This window comes from Myotis daubentonii, chromosome 14 (genome assembly GCF_963259705.1).
Source record: "Myotis daubentonii chromosome 14, mMyoDau2.1, whole genome shotgun sequence".
Taxonomy (NCBI): Eukaryota; Metazoa; Chordata; class Mammalia; order Chiroptera; family Vespertilionidae; genus Myotis; species Myotis daubentonii.
The window spans coordinates 14,066,603-14,088,202 of NC_081853.1; the positions used below are offsets into that span (position 1 = coordinate 14,066,603).

General features: G+C 55.4%; 1 protein-coding gene across 3 annotated transcripts; it reads left to right on the plus strand.

Moving 5' to 3' along the window:
• Positions 1-815: 815 nt before the first annotated feature.
• Positions 816-20,880, plus strand: FAM107A (family with sequence similarity 107 member A). Of its 3 annotated transcripts, none has more exons than XM_059663159.1 (4): positions 816-986; positions 15,998-16,172; positions 17,694-17,850; positions 18,350-20,880. In XM_059663159.1, the coding sequence occupies exons 1-4, from the start codon at positions 908-910 to the stop codon at positions 18,455-18,457; spliced, it is 519 nt and encodes a 172-aa protein (XP_059519142.1). In that variant the 5' UTR covers positions 816-907; the 3' UTR covers positions 18,458-20,880. The 3 variants fall into 3 exon arrangements, with proteins under 3 accessions (XP_059519142.1, XP_059519144.1, XP_059519143.1); XM_059663161.1 differs by lacking the exon at positions 816-986 and adding an exon at positions 1,186-1,299; XM_059663160.1 differs by lacking the exon at positions 816-986 and adding an exon at positions 8,993-9,167.
• The last annotated feature ends 720 nt before the right edge of the window (positions 20,881-21,600 follow it).

Consider the following 21,600-nt stretch of genomic DNA (forward strand, 5'->3'; position numbering starts at 1 on the left):
TTTTTTATTGGTTTTTTACAAAGAGGAAGGGAGAGAGATAGAAAGTTAGAAACATCGATCAGCCGCCTCCTGCACACCTCCTACTGGGGATGTGCCCGCAACCAAGGTACATGCCCTTGACCGGAATCGAACCTGGGACCCTTCAGTGCACAAGCCAACGCTCTATCCACTGAGCCAAACCAGTTAGGGCTGCCTCTTCACTTTTAGGTTCTTTTGGTTGGTCCTCCCATCTCTACTGTTAAAGATTCCACAAAGCCAGAGAAATCAATCTTGCGCAGTCCACAGGCTTCCCACCACAACCCTCTTCCCTGGTGAAGTCCCCTGCTTCTCAGTGCCATCCACCCCAGTATATAGTGTTCGTTCTGTGGTAGCCACTGTTCTAAGATATATCAGTTACCCTCACAACCCTGTGAGATAAGTACCCATTTTTCAGATTAAAAAAATGGAGACTTTGCGAGGTTAGGTAATTGAATCGTGGGGGTCACACAGCTATGAATTGGTGGCGCTGGGTTCCGATCCCAAGGATGGCACCTCAGAACCCCACACCTGCTTGTTCGAGCACTGAGCGAGGCCAGCGGCCAGGGGAGGGAGATGGAGGAGGTGGGAGACCACCTGGGAATCAGGACACCCGGTTCTCGCCTTGGACCTGGGACCGCGGGCCCAGGGGTCCTCAGACCAGACGCTTACCCGCCGCGCCCCGCCGGCTGCAGGCGGGGTATGGCCTACCCTTGCCCTGGCTCCCGGTCCCTCCCCCGCGGCGCCTCCGCGCCCGGCGGCCGCAGCGCCGCGGTAACCTGACCCGCGGCGGGGTTTTGGCCTCCGCAGCAGAGACTTGCCGGCTCGGGACTGCGCTGCACCGAGCGCTCCCCGCCCGCAGTGCCGGCTCCGCTGTCGGGCGCGCGGGCGCATGGCGCAGAGGCTGGGCGAGCGGGCACGGGTGCCCGCCGAGGCCACCGGGCTCTACCGGGCGGTGCTGCTCAGGTCGGGTAAGTGCGAGCAAGGCCCCCTCCCCGCCTCCGTCTCGGAGAAGCGCGAAGAGGGCGGGGTGGGCGCACCGAGTTCAGCCCCGGGCCAGCCCGCCGCGGCGCTTCGGTCCTTGCGTGCTCTGCTTCCCTCCTCCCCTTTCCTTCCCTCCCTTTCCTTATGTTTAATTACTTTTCTTTCTCCCTTCCTTCTTTCCTTCCCACATCCTTCCCTCTGGGGATTTGTTTTGCTATGTGTGGGCGCGTGCACACACTAGGTCGCTCGCTCGCACTCAGGTCCTGACCACAGATGTCCTCGAGGTTCCTCTCTGGGCAGGTCGGCCCCTTACGCAGAGGGGCGCTGGGGGGGGGGGGGCGCGGGGCGCGGGGGGGCGCGGGGCGCAAGGCCAGGGCGCGGGCGCCGGGGCGGAAGGAGCGCGGGCCGGACGGAGGTCCAGGGGATATTAGGTTAGCGGGGGAGGGTGGGGGGGGGAGAGCAAGTTACTGGACGGCGAGGAACCCGTTTTCTATACGCGTCATTTCAGGAGAAAAAGATGCGTCAGGAAACGCGACGGCGGTCGTTTTGAGGGTGGGAGTTGAATAAGTGCGTTTTCTCCTATTTGTCCTTTTATTTGAAGGAAACATATTACTTTACCGCTCAGGACAATGAGAGATGTTTTCATTTAGGAAAACGAAACCAACGTCATATGTGGTCAATTTATAGATAATTTGGAAAACACGGGAATGTAGAGGGAAGGAAACGCTGAAGGTCCGAACTCAGCGTTTGGAACGTTTCCTTCTGGACTTCGTGCTAGAAAGTGACGCTCGGGGAAGGTGAAGATCGGTCCGTGCCGGTTGGGGGTGCGCGATTAGGAAGCCTCGGGGGCCTTGGGCGCTCGGGGAGCGACCCTCTGCCGCGGGCGAGGAGCGCCCCACCCAGCGGTCCCGCCTGCAGATCGCGGGAGGCAGCGAGGGGCCAGGGTTTCCCGCTGCGATGCTAGCCCCTGGCGCCGTCGCTCTGGGACCGATTGCCTTTCCCACCGGGACTGGCTCCCGCCGCGCAGCCACAGCTCCGGAGCCCGGGGACGAGGCTCTCCAAGTCCAAAAGCGAGCGCTGGCCGAGCCTTCGGGCTGGCGGCGCCTTCCGGGGGAGGGTCTTAAATCTGGCGGCGCCAGGCAGGCAGAAGGGGCGGCGCTTTCTAATTAGAAGAATCTGATTTCAAATCCCAGCTCCGGCGATTCCCCCACCGAGCGCTCTCCCCAAGTGTCCCCGCCCAGTTCCTAGCTCCTCACCAAGATGAGGAGGGCGCAGCTCCAGTCCCAAACGCCGTGTTCCCTCTAACTGCAGCAAGAGCCTTACAGTGGTTCTCAACCTTCCTGATGCCGCGACCCTTTCATACAGTTCCTCATGTTGTGGTGACCCCCAACCATAAAGTTATTTTCGTTGCTACTTCATAAATGTAATTTTGCTACTGTTATGAATCGTAATGTAAATATCTGATATGCAGGATGTATTTTCAGGGGTCGCGACCCACAGGTTGAGAACCGCTGCTCCAAAGGTAGCATGTTTCACTCGCAGCCAAACTAGCAGACCTATTAGAGTCGTTCCGGCCACACATGTTGGCCTGGTACCTGTACTACACACAGCCACGCAGCCAGGAGGGCAGCAGAGGCCTGTGGCTGGACCACCTACTCGGTGCTGGGCGCTGGGCCGCTGGCCCCCTCCACAGCCCTACAGAGTCACCGCTGATTGTCACCCCCATTTAATGAGTGAGGAGACGGGGGCTCAGAGGGGACAAGCAGCTTGCTGGCCCATGGCCCTGCTAAGGAACCTTCTCTATCCCCCTAAAGCAGTGACAGCGAACCTATGACACACGTGTCAGAGGTGACACGCGAACTCATTTTTTTGGTTGATTTTTCTTTGTTAGATGGCATTTAAATATATAAAATAAATATCAAAAATATAAGTCTCTGTTTTACTATGGTTGCAAAGATCAAAAATTTCTATATGTGACACGGCACCAGAGTTAAGTTAGGGTTTTACAAAATGCTGACACGCCGAGCTCAAAAGGTTCGCCATCACTGCCCTAAAGGGTAGAAAACACATTCAAACTTGGGTCCATGGGTGCCAAAGCCTGCACCCCTCCTGAGAACAGTAGTAACAACGGCAAATGCTTGTTGGTCGCTTGTTACTGCCGCTCTCCCTGCCAAATGCTGTACATCTCATGAACGTCATTCATTTAATCGTTCAACCAATGTGTATTGACCACTGTTTTATTTAAACATGAGGAAACCGAGGCTCAGAAGGTCACACGACTTGCCTCCAGGGTCACACAGCCCATCGGGGGTGGGGCGGATATTCAAACCCAAGGCTGCCTGCTCTGGCTGTTTCACAGGGAAGAGCAAGGAGTAGGACTGAGGGGAGAGGATTCAGTGAAGAGGCAAGATCCCCCTTCGGCAGCTACGGAAGACAGGATCGTAGAAACAAAGCCAGGATGGCAGCGTCTTCATACAGTAGCCTCAACTTATGCCCCAAAGTACTGCACCGCTTTTAGAAAAATTGTCATCTCAAATTACTTTAAAATAACTTAATATTAGAATAATACAGGCTCACCATGAATATTTTGGGAAGTTGAGAATAAAGAGAGGGAAGTTCATTCACTTAGAATCCCACTAACCAGAAGCAGGCACTGGTGACACTGGGGATGTCTCCTTTGACTCTTCGCTGTGCAGAGGTTGTGCGTGGTCACGCGTGCTTGCTCTTCATTGCCGAGATTGTACTGACTGTAGCCTTTGACCTCACTTTTCTCACTTGGATGAAAATCTTTAATGCTCTTCAATGAGTGATCGAGAAAACAGCTCCCGCCTTGGAGCCCAGGCTCTGGGGCAGGTACTGTGTGAAGGGCTTCCCACCATGTTGTGTCTCCTTCCCTCCTCAAAAGGATGTCTGCCCCCTATTGAGGAAATGGGGAGTTGGAGGTCACCAGGTCACCCAGCCTGGAGCCAGGAGTGGTGTCTGTGCCGACACCAGAGCCCAGGCTCTGACCCCCTGGGCTGGAAGGGTCCCTGGGGGGGGGGGGGGGTCACGTATGCTTGGCCATGCCTGGTGGGCTGTGCAGGGCTGTAGTGAAGGTCCGCCTGCAGTGGGCTCCGGGCATCCTACCTGGAGCTCAGGCCAGGTTCCTGGCAGGGAGGGAAGCCTGTCTCTGGCACAGACAGAGCCTCCAGCCCTCCCTGCCAAGTAGGGTTGCCAGGTAAATACAGGGTACCCAGTTAGATTTGACTCTCAGACGCACAACCAATAATACTTTAGAGTCTAGAAAATCATTCATTGCTTATCTGAAGTTCAAATTTAACTGGGCATGCTGTATTTTTGTTTGCTACGTCTGGCGACCCCATGGCCAGGAATCATGGAACTTTGCTTGGCTTGACAAGCGATGGTCTGCCCAGGTTCCTCTGTACACACACACTCACCCCCACTCACATCCCTCTCCCCACCCCTAGATCCACTGTCCATCTCTTGTCTGGCTACAAGTGAATTAAAATGCACTGGGAGTGGGGCATCCAGGCCCTTCTGCAGCTGAGACCAGATTAACTGCCTAATTGCGGCCGGGTCGACAGCCAGCTTTCTGAAACAGGGCTCCGTTCTTCCCCGCTCCCTTGCACTTTCCTGTTTTCACGCTTGAAATCCCTCCACCGGGTAAATTCTTCCTAGTTCGAACTTGTTGTAAAGGCAACTCTCATTACTTTTATAATCTCTCGTGGATCCCATGACAAGTTTTTCTGCCAAAAGCTCCTGCCCTCCCCCATTCCTTTCAGCCCAGCATGTAGGGAGGAGGGGAGGATGGATTCTAGGCTTGTTGTGTGGGTGGCTCTCAAAACCCTCATTGAGGCTTGAAAAGTGGCCTTGGAGATAGAATGAATACAGGGCTGGGGAGGAAGTTTGGAGTTGCCATGGGAACTTCTTGTCTGATGTTTGTGGGCCCAGATAACTGCTCCTGTGCCTCTCGGCTTGGAGAAAAGGGGCAGAAATGAAAGGAAAGGGGGTTTTGGAGTTTTTAATGACAGCTGTAGCCACCGCCCACCGTAGATGCAGGAAGATCGCCAGCTCCCACTCACCACTGCCTCTCTGGTCTTCACTGCCCTCCCATTTGCACCTCTTGTTCTCCAGAAAACAAACTTCAGAGGGGCGGGAAGGACCTGTGGAGGGATGTGCTCAGCACTGGGATCCCCTTCAGGCCTCCATGGATTGAATCCCAGAATGGGGAGCCCGCGGGGAAAGCCACACCGACTGAGGCAGGAGGCAGCACCTGGGGCTGAGTTCGGCCGGTGCCTGGAGTAACCGGCTGAAAGGTTCATTTTCCCAGAAGGCTCTACTTTCCGACATGGCTGAACCAGATGTGAACCATAGCTACAGTTAGTTGGAAAAGCTTGCTCTTTTTCATGTTCCTTCTCTTTATTGCTTTTTTCTGACAGCAAAAGAAATCTCTGCTTGCTTGTCTTTTTTAAGCCACAAACACTACAAAACACAGTGACAGAGGAGAAGAGCTTGTCATTTTATGCCATGGAATCGTGGTTCTCAAAGTCCCAAATATAAATCCAGGCTCCTAGGCCCCTCCCTCACAGGTTCTAATACAGCAGTGGCCCAGTAATTCCACTTCACCCCTCCTTCTAAGTGACGTCTGGCAGTGATGTTGGAGATACATTGATCTAGAACTGACCTCCGTTAGTAGGTTAGTTAGGGTATCTGCACCCAGGTTGGCTCTCCATGTATATGCAGTTGACCCTTGAGCAAGACAGGTTTGAACAGCACAGGTCCCCTATAGGAAAATTTTTCCAATAAATACTGTAAATGTATTTTCTCTTCTTTATGATTTTCTTACTAGCACTTTCTTGTCTCTAACCTACTTTATTAGAGTAATAATCTCTAACCTACTTATTTATCCCCGCAGCCCACAGTTCCTTTCAAGGTATAAGAATACATATATATATACCCTAATATGCAAATAGACTGAACAGCAGAACAACCGAAAAACCGATCGCTATGACATGCGCTGACCACCAGGGGGCGTGCATGGAACATGGCAGGTGTCGGCTGCGGCGGGTTGGTGGAGCAGGTGAGCCGGGGCACCTGACCAAGGCGGGCTACGAGTCGCTGTCATTGGGGGGAGCCTCTAGTGGTTACTGAAAATTCTTTGCTCCCACACACCGCAGTCTCACCCGGTGCTTGCACCTGCTGCCGGTGCCTGGTGCCAGTCCTGATCGTTCAGTGCCATCAGCAGGTGTGAGCAGCGGCTGCTGGCCCCGATTGCCCCTGAGGACTTCTCCACTTCCCCGTGCTCCTGAGGGGCGATCAGGGCAGCAGCCGCCACTTGCACCCGCTGACAGCACTGGCCCGGCTTGCACCCACTGCTGACACCAGCCCCAATGGCTCTGCACTGTCAGCGGTTGTGAGCGGGGCCCACGCCATCAGTGCGTGGGAGCAGCAGCAGCAGGAGCAGGACTGATAGCAGACAGGGGACCGGGGGCCGCAGCGGGAGGGGCCAGGCAGGGGTGCAGAGATGGGCCAAGACCCACCCCTGTGCCCACCACAGCCTAAGCCCACAGTTCCTTTCAAGGTGCATGAATTCATGCACTGGGCCCCTAGTATAATACATATAACACAAAAATATGTGTTAATCGACTGTTTATGGTATCAACAGTAGGTTATTAGTTTGGGGGAATCAAAAGTTGTACGTGGACTTTTAACTGCACAGCGGGTCAGTGCCCTTGACCCCTTGTTGTTCAAGGGTCAACTTTGATCTAGAGCTGACCTCCTGTACTAACTTTGACTTTGGGGAAGGAGGAGGGGGGAGTTATAATACATGTGGTTTTGCAGTTTGATTTTTCACCAAACATGAAGTGGACACCTTTTCAGCTCAATAAATGTGCATGCTATGGACTGCATCCTGTTAGGGGGTGTAGCCTGCTCTCCTCCCGATGGGGAGTGGCTGGGGAAACGGTCGATCACCGATCGCACACAGAAGATGGTGCTGTGAGGAGCTCGGGGAAGTCAGTGCTGTTGCTGAGCAGGGTGGCCTGGGACAGGCATGCTAAGGAGGATAGGGGAGGCCCTGCCCCAGGCTGGCAGTCTCGTGGGGGAGCCTGATGGCTTGTAACAGGTTGAACCGTGAGAGGAGCTTTAGTGGGGAAAGTGCACCCAACCTCAGGGGGTGGGGGGTTCACGCCCAACTCTACTTGGCTCTGGTTGCTCTGGGGCTACCGTTGGAGTCTCCCAATAAAGGGACACGAAGTCGGCCGCAGGGCGAGCTGGCATGGGAACCGGCAGCGTCTCCTCTGGACGGAGCTGGATTCCGGGCTGTCTTCTCCAGGTGGGAGCGGAAGCTGTCGGCGGTCCCCCTGCCCCAGGACCCCTTGTGTTGCTCCGGCTGTCAGCGGGCACTGGGATTGGCTCAGGCAAATCACTGTGGGCCCCCAGAAAGGCCCAAATAAATAGGCATTTGTGGGACCAGGGGCAGAGGAGTGGTCTGACAAGGACCTCGCTGTTGTCCCTCTGGTCAGAATTTAGTGAAATGAAGCCACATCAGAGTGGAAGGCTGGGGTGGCTGCCACTCAAAGTACCTCAAGGGAAGCAGAATTTAGGAAGAAGAAACAAAAAGGGACATTCGTTGTTTCCAGAAAATTACTTTCTACCGGAGAGCCTGTGACCCTTAAGTGGCACCGGCAGGGCCAGCGTGGCCCAGGCTCCCGGGACATGCCTGACCTGGCCCCTGCCCCCTCTCTAGCCCCGTCTCCCACCTCCTCCTCACGCCTCCATCACCCCAAGCTCATTCCCACCCAGGGGCCTTTCCACGCGCTCGTCTTACTCCCTGCAATGCTCTCCCAGGTGGACAGACTTCACGCTGTGACTTCTCTCCGTTCAGCCTCCCTAAAACATCAACCCCTCCGTCCACGCTTCCCAAGCCCCAGCCCCTCCCTCTCACCTCACCCAGAATTACTCCCATCGTAGCATTCAGCGAAGCGCAGCGTTTTCTCGGCTCCTTATGTTTTGTCTGCCCCCCACCCCCTGGAATGTAGGGCCCCTGAGCACAGAGCTACCATGTCTCATGCACACAGGGAGCAGTGCCAGGAACATGGTAGGGACTCAACAGATGTGGTTTAAATGAATGATCGAGGCCAGAGAGGACAGACTCTTCTGAGAAAGTAAAGGTGGGAAGAGGGCCAAGTTGAACTGGTAGATGCCAGCTTCCTTGCGAGGGGATGGCCTCTGGCATCAACACCCATTCCTTATTTTTGCATCCACACGCTTGTTTGCTCACTGAGCCAGGACGGTGGCATGCACTTCCTGCCGGGCCCACGGCCGCATGCTGGGGCCCTCCCACAGGTCACACGGAGTCCAGTTTTCTCTGCAGGAAAAGTCCCATTTGCTGAGCATTGACTCAATGCTTTCACTGATGTCATCTCATCCGTGTTTTCCCTCATCCACCCTGTGATTCTCCACAAACACAGAAACCAAGGCTCAGTGCCTGCCAAGGGGCTGGTGCCCATGCCAGGGCTGACCCGGGGTGGGGGTGAGGGGAGGGGGCAGGGGGGCTGAGCTTCCACTCCCCCACACTCCCCTGGGCGATGTCCTGTTGGTGCTTATCTGAAGTTCAGACGAAGTTCAGGGTACCGAATAAATAAAGCGCAGAGAGTTTTGGAGCCGCCCGTGGGAGGCCAAGAACTGACCCAGGGCGGTTCCCCCTCCCTTCACCCCAGGAGCCCGGGCACCAGCAGGAAGCCGGCTTCCCTTGCACCAGGCGGTGCTGGCTGCGCTCTTGCCGACCCTCCCATTAGGAACGGAAATGCCTCCTCACTCAGAACAAAGCTTGGCATGTTTCTTATTCTGCAACAATCTGACAAAATAGGTATTTATTTGTGTCCCTCAAACGTGTGGCCTGGACACGGTGTTCCGCGTTGTGGAAGTGGCTGTGCACCAAGTGAAATACTTGTTACTATAGTAACAGTTCCTTTTTATTGATACCAGAATAAACAGGAATGCAAAGCTGCCTCTCTTGCTGGCACATTTCAGCCGCCTGGCCCGTGATCCCGGGGGTTTAAGAACCGCCCTGCGGAGGAGGCGGCCCTGCAGCTAGTCTGGGACTTCTAGGTGGCGCGAGGAGGCCAGCAACACCGTCTGAGTTCCCGCAGGCCGTGGGCAGAGAAGTAAGACCATTTCTCTTCTGTTTCACCTGCTGGGAACTGGGTGCTGGGCCAGGAGGAGGTGCGGGGTCAGGAGGGCAGCCCCAGAGCACTGGGGTGGGCTGTGGGGAGTGGAGCTATTTAAGCTCAGGTACCCAGGCTCTGCCCCATCTGTGAAATGATGGGGAGGTGCCTCTGGGCTTGGGGAAAAGATGGGAGACAAAGTGGAGGGGGCACGCGGATACAGCCCTCCGTTCTTGCTGATCTGTCTTCCTCAGACGGATCTGAGTTTATACAGGGTCTGACTCGCCCGCATCCATCAGCAGCAGCGTGGCGGTTTCTCTGCGTCGCTGATGGACAGGAGGCCGCAGGGTGGCACCTGAGAGAACACAGGTCTGGCATCCGACAGCTCGGCTCAGATTCTGGCGCCTTCACCTGCTGGCTGTGTGATCTGGGGAAATCACAAGGCCCCTCAGAGCCTCAGTCCCTTCGTCTGTAAAAAGGGATGACGATAGTACCTACCTCCTCAGTCTGTTGTAGGAGCTTCATGAAATGCGGCTGTGGGGTGCTGAGCACGGTAGGTGGCTCACTGCAACGTTGACGTGCCACCCTCCTGCCTCTCGGGTGCACTTGGCTTTTGCGCTTGGCGGTACGAGGCCAGAAGTCTGGGATTGGCCAGAAGCCAGGCGTTATGGGATTGGCTGTGTCACTTTTCGGCCGTGAGGCAGAAAACCTGTGTCTCCCGGTGGCTTGGACCCCGAGTGCCACTTAGCTCTGCTGGTGGGAAGTACCAGCCAGGACCTTTCCCCTGAGGTCTCTGCCAGGTGGAGAGGTGGCACCGTGCCCCTGGTGGGCCAGCAGGAACGCCTGGCCTGCTCTCTTCCTTGGTCAGCCGCACAGCCTCTCCACCGGCCTTGCTAAGGGCCTTGCAGGCCAGCCCTGGGCCTGGGGGGGCCGAGGGGCCCCGAGCGGAGTGTTCAGGAAGTTCGTCTTTGAGTCCTTTTCTCATGGGGTGGGGAGGCTGCAGCCAGGCCCGGGGCTGCTGGGAGATCTGGAGGTGGCTCCCAGATACACAGTTCTTTGGGTACCGGCCAGTGAAATACAAACGGGCACTTTCCCCACAGGGAGGGGGAAAGCGAGGCGCGTTAGGAAACCCGGTGGCCACGCCGGTCACTTTTACTGAAGCCCTCTTTCTCCTCTGCCAGCGGTTCTGTGGAAGCCTCTCTCTCCTCTGCCCCTCCACCTCGTGAGATGGTGAAGTGCGAAGGTCCGGTGGGTGTGTGCTGAGCCCAGCTGCTTGAATAGCAACAAGGAGCAAGGGCGAGGGAGGGAATGCAGAGGAGTGTAGACTCTGACACACACCCAGGGAGGGAAGGCCCCAGCTGGTCCCCTCCCAGACAAAGGCCGGCCGTGGGTAGACAACCTGTGGAGTCTGTCAGCCCAGCCCAGAGCTGGTATTTTGTATGGCTTGGATGTCCTCCAGGTACCAGGCCTCCATTTCTCATCTATAAAATGGACTCACACTGCCTCTTCATTGGGTTTCTTGAGTACCAAGAGAGAGGAAAGAGATGTAAACCTACTTTGTGGACTGAAAGATAGTGCGCCTGGAGGAGTGGAGTGATTAGAAAGAGCACTCGAGTTGGAGTCTGCAGGTCCCAGTTTTGCCATTTATTCTGTGTATCTTGGGACAAGTAGCTTGAGCTCTCTGAGCCTCAATTTTCTCATCTACAGAATGGGAATGATAAAATAGTAGCACTGGCTGCCCCCTAGGTCTATTGTGAGGTCCAGGTGGAAGTGAGTGAGCTTTCTTCAAATGCTGATGCTCACCCCAGGGGTCAGGGGAACCAGAGTTTGCCTTGCGAGCACCACTGTGCCAGGCATTGGGCCAACCACATCACCCACATTGTATCAGTTTACTCTCCACACAGCCCCGTGAGTAGGTATTGCTATTATCCCCACTGTACAGGGGCTCAGAGAGGTTAAGCTATTCGCCTAAAGTCACACAGCTAGGAAGGGATGTGGCCATGATTCAAATCCAGTCTGTCCCCTCCAAAACATCTGCCTTAACCATGTTGCTTTTCTGGTCCCGGTGCCATTTGTTACCATTGATGTCATCAAAGACGGAGCCAGAACCTCCAGCAGGGGAAGGCGGGTGAAAGAAGGGGACTGTAAAGCCCAGACGGCCAAGGTCCTGCAGCTGTTTTCAGGATGAACTGCGTGCGACCTGGGTCTCCATGGGCGCCACTTTCCTCCGTTGCTCCCCTGTGGGGAGGCGAGGGAACTGCTGCCCCGCCTGCCCCAGCAGCCTGGTGAGCTCACTGGGGAGCAGTTAGTGATCCCAGCTGAGCCGTGTCTGGACTGGGGCTGGCATCCTGCAGAGCTGTGGGGGAGGAGCTGTGGGACCTCTCGGGTCATCCGCAGGGAAGAACCAAGGCCAATCTCCCGACCTCTCCCCTGACCTATTATCACCCCACCCAAAATGTGAGGTCCGTCCCACAGTCTGCATATTAAGGGATTTGCCTATGTTGTGCGCATGCGAAACACTCCATATAGCTGTCGCCTCCTGGCTGCCTCTGCCCGCTGCCCCGCACGTCAGCTCATCCAGTCTTCACAGCATCTCGATTTCACAGAGCAGGAGGGTTCCATCCAGGTCCCAGAGCTGCTAAGAGCTGTGGCTTCAACCAGGGGCGTCCACGACAGCAAGGCCAACAACTCGACTGAAGCCACTCAGGCCCCAGCGAAGAAGCTTGATTTGTAACCCTGGTTTACAAAGTTGGCTGGCGATTGGCATTACCTGGGGAACTACTTTAAAATTCCAAAGCCAGGCTGCCTCCCGGGCTAATTAAGCCAGAATCCCTGGGTGGACTCGGGCATCGGTATTTTCCAAACGTCCCCTGGTGATGCCCGTGTGCGGCCAGAGTTGAAATCCCTGGTGTCACCAGTGCAGTTTTCAAGGAAAATGAGAAAGCTCAATCCAAGACTAGGAATGGGATTTATGAGCGGCCACTGCTAATGGCTATCAGGTGGCCACTCTGTGCAGTGCCAGGGGCGGGAAGCTGTGCCCTGCCTCGCTGTGTGTGGCTGCCCTGTAGCCAGCACGGAAGCACCTTGCAAGTATCACCTCATTCACTTTGCAACAACCTCACGAAGACGACTGATCAAGAGCGGCTTCCGTAGCTACTCAACTCTGCTGCTTCCCTGGAAAGCAGCCATAGGCAGTAAGTGATGAGTGGGCAGCCGGATCCAATCCAGGTTCTACTGGCTCCAACATCCGTACACCTAAGCTTCATTCTGTCTTTCTTTACAACCAGCGAAGGGTATTCACTAGCCCCTTAACTCTCTCCTAGACTGCCTCTTCCTCCCCTCCAGCTCTCCCCTGGGACACCCACCTTTCCTCTTTTCAGAGACGAGCTGGTGCTCAGCTCACCTCACCTCACCTCTTTGCCCATTATGGTCACTTCCCAGAGTCTTGGACCTCTCAGGACACCCAGCAGCCTGAGAGACTGGCCAGAGCAGCCCTGGGAATGGCCCCACCGCTGCCCAGGAGGCCGGCTGGCCCCCGGGGGGCCCAGATGTTTTGAGTCACCAGCACTTCACTGAGCAGCCCCTTTGTTCCAGCATCTTTGTAATCTTTTCCACGCGGAGACCCAGCAGCCTCTAAGCCCTGCCCCTGCCCCCCACATGTTGTCTGCGGGAATTCAGCGCCCTAACTGGGAAAGGCAGCGGATTTCACAGCCTGCAACTCTGGGCTGAAGCACCAGCCTCATCCTTCAGGATCCCTGTCCCAGCCACCACACCACCCAGACCCCCGAGAAACACCAACCCTGCAGCTCACCGCGATTTCATTAAAAAAAGAAAAAAGCCTGGAGCAGATCTTTGAGCCAGAGCTGCTCACTGATTGGACCAGGGGTGCAGGACTAGCTACCTAGTTTGCAGGGCTCAGTGGGAAATGAAAACGCAGGGAACCCTCTTCGCAGACGCTGAGGGCTGAGGGCTGGGCCCACCCGCACCCGCACCGTGGGCCCCCTATGGGTGAAGGCTCTCAGCCTGGCCAGTCAGACGTTTTCCTCTGGAATTTAACGGGAGAGACAGCGACCGCCCACGGGCAGCGAAAGAAAACGAAGTCGGATAAAAATATTCTTCAAACCTGCTGACAGTTTTCCCACACACAGCAGCGAGAATGGCCTTTTCTAAAGCCAATCAGATGCGCTCTTTCCCGGACTTGAACCCGCCCGTCCACCCGCCACTCTCCCCTCGCTCGCTCACGCCACCCCGCGGACACTGTGCCTTTTTGTTCCCTGAGCAGACCTAGCTTGTTCTAGGTACGTGAGTCACACGTGCTGTTCTCTCTGCCCCTCACAGCCCCCGTCAGGTCTTAAATGTCACCTGCTCAGAGAGGCCCGGCCCCTGCACCTGGCTGAAGGTGGGTGCAGCCCTTGGTCGCAGCCCCTCTGGCTCCACCAGCAGGCTCCTGGCGAGTCCGAATCGTTTCTTTTTATTGGCCGTGTACTCGTTTACTGTCTGCCTCCCTAGTAGATGTCCGCCTGTGAGAGCAGGAACCCCGCTTGCTTAGTTCACCTCGGTGTGTCCCGTGTCTACCACAGAACCTGGAAAATTATAGGAACCCAAACAGATTGCAGAATGGATGTCTATTATCGTGTGCTTCCTCAGTGGTCGTTCCTGTTATGTGGGAGCTCTTGGTTTTGTGTACTTACTTTGTGTCTCTCATTAGCCCCAAATGCTTTTCTGTTCATACATTTGAGAATTCTGGGTAGATAGTGATAGCTTATGTAAATAGTAATTCTGCCTTCTCCTAAAGTTATACAGCTATTTCTGTGTCCTGCCTTATTGCTGTGGCTACATACCATTCGTTGTTTTGAAGATGGTGTGACTGATTAAAATTACGAAGCACTGGAAGGTTTGAGGCTCAAAGGGGCTAAGGGAGCTGCAGAGTGGAGTGTGGTGATAGCGGCCTCGTGGGATATATAGCTGAGAATTACTCAGCTTGGGACTTGGGACTTGGTAACGGAAATAGGCATCATGGGGGAGGGGGTGACTTCCAAAACTCCAATCTGAATCAGGGTATTCTAAGGCATTGGCTCCCAGACAACTTAATCCCATCGGCTAAGAAAATATTCACATTTCTAAACAGGGGCAGTGGGGGGGGATTGCTATAGCCAACTGTTTATTTTGCCAAGTGTAATAATAATTTTAAAAAACTGTGTAACGAAAAAAAGAGAAGAAAGGAAGTTAATTAGAATTCTTGTTTTAGAAATAGTTCTGAGAATGTGAATTCAAGAAAAAAAAAATTAGCAAGTGTGTCTCTATGCTCTGACACTTAATCTGACTACATCCAAAATATCTTATAATAATTAACACTTTCCCCAGCTTACACAGCACTTTCACAAATGTGGTCTCTCCTCATCCTCCCAGAAGCACCCTGCAGTGGGCAGTGATAGCAATGCCACACACGTTTCTGGTATGACACCATTTGCAAAGCATCGTCCTCCCTTTGATGCCTCATTCCCTGGCATGGCACCTTGCAATTCACAGCCCATCAACCCCCTGCTGTGTCCAACCCCGCTGAGCTCTTACCCACTCCCAGGTTTTTGCACAGACCTCCATCCCTGTCTAGATTTCTTGGAGAACTATTCATCCATACAACCCGTCAGGCAGAGAATGGCTTTCATCCTGCTCCAGTAAGGGGGGAATGGGAGTGTCTGTCCGAGGCCAACATGGTGGCCCTCAAGAGAGGGGACTGACCCTGGTGTGTGAAGTGGAGACTCACCCCCTCAGTGGCCATATGGAAACCCCATGCGTTAAGGCGCTGGTTCCCCAAGACCAACCTCTGTGAGCCTTGGTTTCCTCAAAGTTTCTATTTTCAATTTCCAACAAATATTAATTGTCTACTATGTACCAGACCAGACACTGCTAGTGCCTGGCATGTAGCAGAGGCTCAACCTCAGAAAAGCCGGACTCATGAAGGGGGCAGAGCCAGTGCCCAAATTTTCACTCTAATTACTGTTAGCATCTAATGGGCCAGGCTGTGTCACCCTCCTGAGACTTTTCCTTAAGAAATCTCTCTCTCTCTCTCTCTCTCTCTCTCTCTCTCTCTCTCTCTCCACTTGCTTTTGAGCACTTCAAGGACATGTAGCCAAGGTGTAGAGGAGGGAGCCCTTCTGCCTGAATTTCAAGCAAGTTAACCAATCTCAGGCTGCTCTGGTGGCACTGAGGCCACCGAGAAGCCAGGCATCTGCTTACATATGGCAACCCTCCCTCTGTAATCGGAGGCACAGCAGTCTTGGGATTCCACATTCTGTCTCTGCTCTGGAGAAAGAGAAAAGCCGGTCACTTCCACAGATGCGTTCGGAATGATGGACAGGGAGTTTGGACAATAAGGGGTGATATTTCCTGTTCATTACAGCATTCATCCAATTGTCTTCAACAAGTACATATTGCTCTTTTTACATAATTATTTTTTCTTTTCCTGGACTTACTGAAAAACAGAAACTCAAGTGTAATCCCTCTCATAGGAGGGAAAGTGTTTTTTTTTTTCAAAGTCCGGCTAAAACCATTTGCACATGTCAACCCATATTTTGTGGCCCAGTAGCTCTTGACCTCTAGACCCCACTTTACAAACATCCTCTCCAGCCCTTACAGCAACCCTGTGCACAGGCTCCGCTATTTGCAGCTCACAGTTGAGGAAACTGAGGCTCAGAAAGTCAGCTAGCCTGCCCAGAGCCACACAGTAGCGGGTGGCCAAGGCGACCGAGACCCTTGCCCTTCGCTGTGCCCACGGGGGTGGGTGAGTGTGTGACCTGCTCTGACCAGCTCCCCGCTCCCCATCTCTACAGCCTCCATGTACTCAGAGATCCAGAGGGAACGGGCAGACATCGGTGGCCTGATGGCCCGGCCCGAGTACAGAGAGTGGAACCCAGAGCTCATCAAGCCCAAGAAACTGCTGAACCCCGTGAAGGCCTCGCGGAGCCATCAGGAGCTGCACCGAGAGCTGCTCATGAACCACAGAAGGTGGGGACCGAGCTCGGCTGCCTCAGCCTGGCCAGCACCTGCTCAGGCTGCTGGGGCCTGAGGGGCTGCCCCTCGTGGAGGGCAGGCCTGGGGGTAATCCTGGGGCTCCTGGGAGCTTGAGGAGGGCTGAGGGTACCCCCATGGTGACCAGCAGAGATGGTGAAGGTCCAAAAGCCCTGTCCTCCCATCCAGCTGCCCGCTGTGTGCCTGACCTCCACCTACTTGTACTGAGCACCTACGATGGGCCGGGCACCAAGCCAGACCCTGGGGTTCACGAAGGAATGTTCCTGCCCTTACAGAGGGGATGGGTGCATAGCCAGGTGGTAGGATGGGTGGTTCCATGGGGTATGTTTCCAGCAGATGGATGAGCCCGGAAACTGGACAGGAAACACCAACCGCTCAGCGTGGTTGGAGCATAAAGTGTGAGGGAGGCCAGAGGAACCATGCAGTCCTAGGAAGGGGCTCAAGCAGGGGTGTCCGAACCCTGGAGGGGCCATGAATGGAGCAGGGGGTGGGGGTGCAGTGAGAGGCAGGCCTGGGGCAGGGCTAGAACTCGCAACTGAAGGAAGGTGGAGAGGGGAGAGGGAAGCTGGGCCTCTGTCCCCTCCCAGGCCTGGAAAGCAGTCCAGGCTCACCAGGGCCAGAATGGAGGCGTCGGCGCCTCCGCAGCTCCCTCTCCTGGCCACTTGTAGGATTGGCGCTGGCTGGGATTCTCACCCTTGTTTTCAGCTGTGTGCGAAGGACCTTCCCGCGGATAAGTTTGTATAGGTGGTGGTGGTGGTTTTCCTCGTAGTATATCAGAAGTATTTCTCTGGTTGCCTTTTAGAGTCATCCCTGTTAATGCCAAAAACCACTACCACAGGTGTTTTTTTTTAAACTAAAGACAAATCAAGAGAGATATTTGCAATATAAGTCACAGACAAAAATTAATATATACATACCTCTCCTAAACCCGCGAGGAAAAAATTAGCAAAAGGCAGGTATAGTTAGTTCACAAAGGAGGAAGTGCAAACAGCTGGGAAACAAGTCAAAGGCTGTTGGATATGCTAATAATCAAAGAAACAAATGAAAACCAGGTGTTATTTCTTGCCTACCAGGTTCACAAATACAAAAGGGTTGGGTGGTGATGGTGGGGAGAAATAGATGCCCTGGTACCCTGTGGACAGAGTATAAATTGGAGAATCTTTCCTAAGGGGCAGATGGAAATGCGTCCAAAATCTCTTAAAGGAGACTGACCCAGCAGCTCCACCCTTAGGAACATATCCCGAGAAACTAACCTGAGATAACATAAACCTAGTCTCGGCAGTCAGACAGGCCCGGGTGCAAATCCTCACTCAGCCCCTTCGTATCTGTGACGTGGACCGGCGTCTGAACTCCTGGGAGCCTCACTCCCCTTCTCTGCATAAGGGACAGTGGGGGTTCCGCACGCCACACCCGGGGTTGCCAGGAGGATTGCAGGAGATAATGGTAGTGAGAGGCGGGGGTGGGGAGTGGGGGTCTCTGACGGCTCCCCCGCCCCAGGGGCCTGGGTGTGGACAGCAAGCCCGAGCTGCAGCGCGTCCTGGAGCACCGCAGGCGGAACCAGATCATCAAGAAGAAGAAGGAGGAGCTGGAGGCCAAGCGGCTACAGTGTCCCTTTGAGCAGGAGCTGCTGAGGCGGCAGCAGAGGCTGAACCAGGTGAGTGAGGCCACCAGCCCCGCTGCCCCGGCCCGTCGCCCCCTAGGAATGCCCGTTGGCCCGGGGAGAGCTCTGCGTGTGGCCACAGCCGGCCAGTTGAGCAAAACGAGGGCTGGACCGTGAGTCCCCCACTGGCCTGAGTCCTCACTCTGCCACTCGCTTCGCTGGGTGACTCTGGGCCCTGGCTTCCCCTCCCTGAGCCTCAGTTTCCTCATCGGCCCCATCTATTGCGTGTTGACTCTGATTTCATCATCACAACTGCCCTTGAGCCAGGCAGCGTTCCCATTTGAGAGATGAGGCCAAATGAGGTAAGCAATTTGAACGAGGCTTCACAGGGGGAACTTGGTCTCATGGTCCGTCCCCCCAACTACCAGGCTGGTGGCAAAACTGGCCCCTGGTTCCGTTTCCCCAGAGAGGACCCTTGGTCCAAACCCAGTGGCTTTTGAGCCTCGGAATCCCCCTGGCCCCACCCGCTTCACGCCTCCCCTCTCTCCTTCAGCTGGAAAAACCACCGGAAAAGGAAGAGGACCATGCCCCGGAATTCATTAAAGTCAGGGAGAACCTGCGGAGAATCACCACGCTGTCGAGTGAAGAGCGGGTGCTGTAGAGCTGGCTGGGGGAGCCCCGGCCCCCCGCAGCCCTGCCCCGGCCCCCACACCCTCCTCCAGCCCTTCTGTATCTGGCAGCCCTGAGCCCCAGGTTTGGGGACATCTGCTGCGTTCATGCTTGCTCCTGTAAACTGCGCTGTCCCAGAGGCCCTGCCTATCCCTCCCCCCGACCCCCAGGAGCTGGGGGTCCCGAAGCTCACAGGAGTTTCCTTCTGAGCACTCACCCCTCCTGCCCCAAGAGGAAGCCACCTGGGAAAACTTTCACAGGGCACCTCCCTGGCCCAACAGCCCTCCATTCTGCCCTGGCCCCTATGGGACCCTGAGTCTCTGGGCAGCTCCACTCGCAGGTCTCAGAGAACTTCCCTGCCCACGGTTTCACCTGCAGCCAGGAGTGAGGCAACTAGTCGGAGCATCTCAGGACACCTGTCTTGAAAGCCAACCAAGGGGAGAAGGTTCAAGTGCAGTTGTCCCTGGTGAGGAAGGGCAGGGCAGCCCGCAGGTGGCCTGGTGGCTCCCATCATGGCAAGTGGGAAGGGTGGTAACAAAGACAGCTGCTTAGAGTTTGCCAGCCTCCCCCCACACCCCCTCTCCCCGGCCCCCTGGTCCAGGCTCGTAAGCACTCCCAGCCAGGGCTTCAGCCTTCCTGCTCCCAGGGTCTGCAGCAGCGCTGCTCAGGCTCCATCCTGCCTACGACTCACTGGGGTCTTGTTAAATTCCGGCTTCTGCGTCAGCAGCTCTGGGGTGGGGCTGAGAGTCTGTGTTTCCATCAAGCTCTAGGGCCACACTGAGCAGCAAGGCTGGAGCGCCAGGGGTGCTAAATATTGGAAACGTCACCCCTGAAGCCAACCTGCCCCCCAAGTCCCTCGGGCTTGTGCCCTGGGGTTCCCCCTTCCCCTGCAGCCTTCAGGGCTCTCTGTGTCCAGCCCACCCAGGGCCCCAGGCCCGAGAAGACGTAAAGCCTACCAGGTCGTTCCAGGTTTATGACAGATTCTCACCAGACATCTCACCGTCCAGGACCTCCAATCTGCATTTCCACCGCACTGTTGTGGTGCAATTCTAGCCAAAAAAAAATTCATTTTTTTTTTTTTTACCTGAAGCCCATGGAGAGCACATACAGTGGTTTCCAATAGGTTTCTGGAACTAGAAACAGTGATTGCAGACCCCACTGCCACCCTCGTGGACTGGCCCCTGTGAGTCCCCATTTTCAGCCTCTGGACCTGAGACCCACCCTCCTTGGCTTCTGTGCCCGCCCCCCCCCCTCTCGCGGGGCAGCTCCAGAGACCTCACCCACGGCTTCCCCAAAGCCCTCCCACGCAAGACCAAATGATTTCACCTTTTGCTCCCATTTTTCAAGACTTAAAGAATAAACCAGGCCTGTTGCTTTCTCCCCTGAAGAGCAAACCCTGCCTCCGGCTTTGTAAGCCCACCATTTACGGGGAGCATTTCTTTGCACCCAGAGACAGCTGCCATGGCGATGCCCTGGATGCTTGGCCAATGGTGGTACCTGCAGGAGAGAGGCCATCCCAGTCTCACTCCCGACTGTGTACTCTGAGGGTAACCGAAATGTGGATAGTGACAGGCTGCGTGCGTGCGTGGGTGTGCACACTCGTGTGCATGGGTATGTGCATGTGTGTGCATGCGTGCATGGGTGTGTGCATGTGTGCATGGGTGTGCGTGCATGTGTGTGTGCGCGCGCGTGCGTGCATGCGTGGATGTGCAATCCAGCTCTAAAAGGCTCATGGAATTGACTGTCCTCATGAGGATGCGGTACCGCTGTTTAAATGTCTGCCAGGTGAGGTGATGCTCAAAACCCACCCTCCCTCATAAAGACCGCTGCTCCCCCCGAGAAGCCACCTCGGGTCGATGTGTTGTTCAGATGTGAAGAGAAGCAGGAGGGGGTGTCTAGCCTGGAATAGGCCCCTTAGATTTCACTCAGGTGTTGCCAGGGGTGCTTCAGGGAGGCGGCAAGGCACGGAGACAAAGGCCCCAGAAGCAGAAGGGACCTCCAGTCCCACTGGTCCAGTGGAGCCACGGGGGACACCCCTGTTCACTCCCCAGTGGTCAGTCCCAACGCCTCTCTAGTCACCTCCCACTGTTGAGAACCATCCAGATCCTCCCTGTTCCAGCCCCTTCGCAGCTTGGGGTGAGCACATGCTCAGGGATGGGCAGTGACATGTAAGAGGAAGTCTACAGGAACTTCTGGGAAAGCTGATGCTCTTCTGATAAAAGAGACGGACGTGGGTCCCAGCTTCTTCCTGCCTTGACTGGGGATGTGATGCCTGGAGCCACAGCAGCCCTCTCGCTACAAAGAGAAAAACGCCAAGAGAATCTCAAAGACCTTATCATCATTGGACCAAGCCAATGCCTGCAACCTTCCTCCTACAGAGCTCTTGTAAATAGAAATAAAGCCCTCTTTGGTTAAGCCACCGTTGGCCAGTCTCTGTTATTTGTGGACAAAAATATTCCTGACACAGAAAGCCAGCCCTGCTGCCCAGAACTACCTGCAGACGAAACTGCAAACCCAGCTCCCTCTTCCCATCAGAAACCTGTTGGGTCCAGACCCCCAGCAGCAGTACCGGGACCTGCCCTTCCACACCTCCTCCTCGTGGCCTACAGGGCTCCTAGCATCTGGACACCACGAGTCCCCACACCATTCAGTCCTAGCAAGTATCTGCTGAGTGCCTGCCCTGTGCCGGGAAGCAGGTCGTGTGCTGGGGGTGCGGTGGGAAATGAAACATCTGGGAGACTGGGGTGGCCTCCTCCGAACCGGTCTCCCTGTTTCTGTCCCTGCCCTACGCACAGTCTGTTCTCGACAGAGCGGCCAAATGACCCTGTTAAAAGTCTAAGGCAGATCTAGCCTTCCTCTGCAGAGCCCTCCACGGCTCCCAGTAGAGTCCTTCCTGTGACGGAGAAGGTCCCATGTCCACTCCCTCTTCACCTGTGGCCTGTTTCCCCCTGCCCGCCCCCTCGCTCACGCAGCTCTCCAGCCTGGACTCCTCACACCCACCAAGCACGCCCCACCTCAGTGCCTTTCCACCTGCTAGTCCCTGGCCAGGAGTGCCCTTCCCTCTGGGAGCCACGCAGCCTGCTCTTGCTAAACAAGGCCCTCCTCGGTCACCCCATCTAAAACCTCAACATCCAC

Excerpts from the sequence above, each read along its gene's own strand:
- FAM107A (XM_059663159.1), top strand. The coding sequence starts at position 908 with ATGGCGCAGAGGCTGGGCGAGCGGGCACGGGTGCCCGCCGAGGCCACC. Across the intron at positions 16,173-17,693 it reads CTGCTCATGAACCACAGAAG|GGGCCTGGGTGTGGACAGCA; the intron begins GTGGGGACCGAG and ends CCCCCGCCCCAG. Across the intron at positions 17,851-18,349 it reads GGCAGCAGAGGCTGAACCAG|CTGGAAAAACCACCGGAAAA; the intron begins GTGAGTGAGGCC and ends TCTCTCCTTCAG.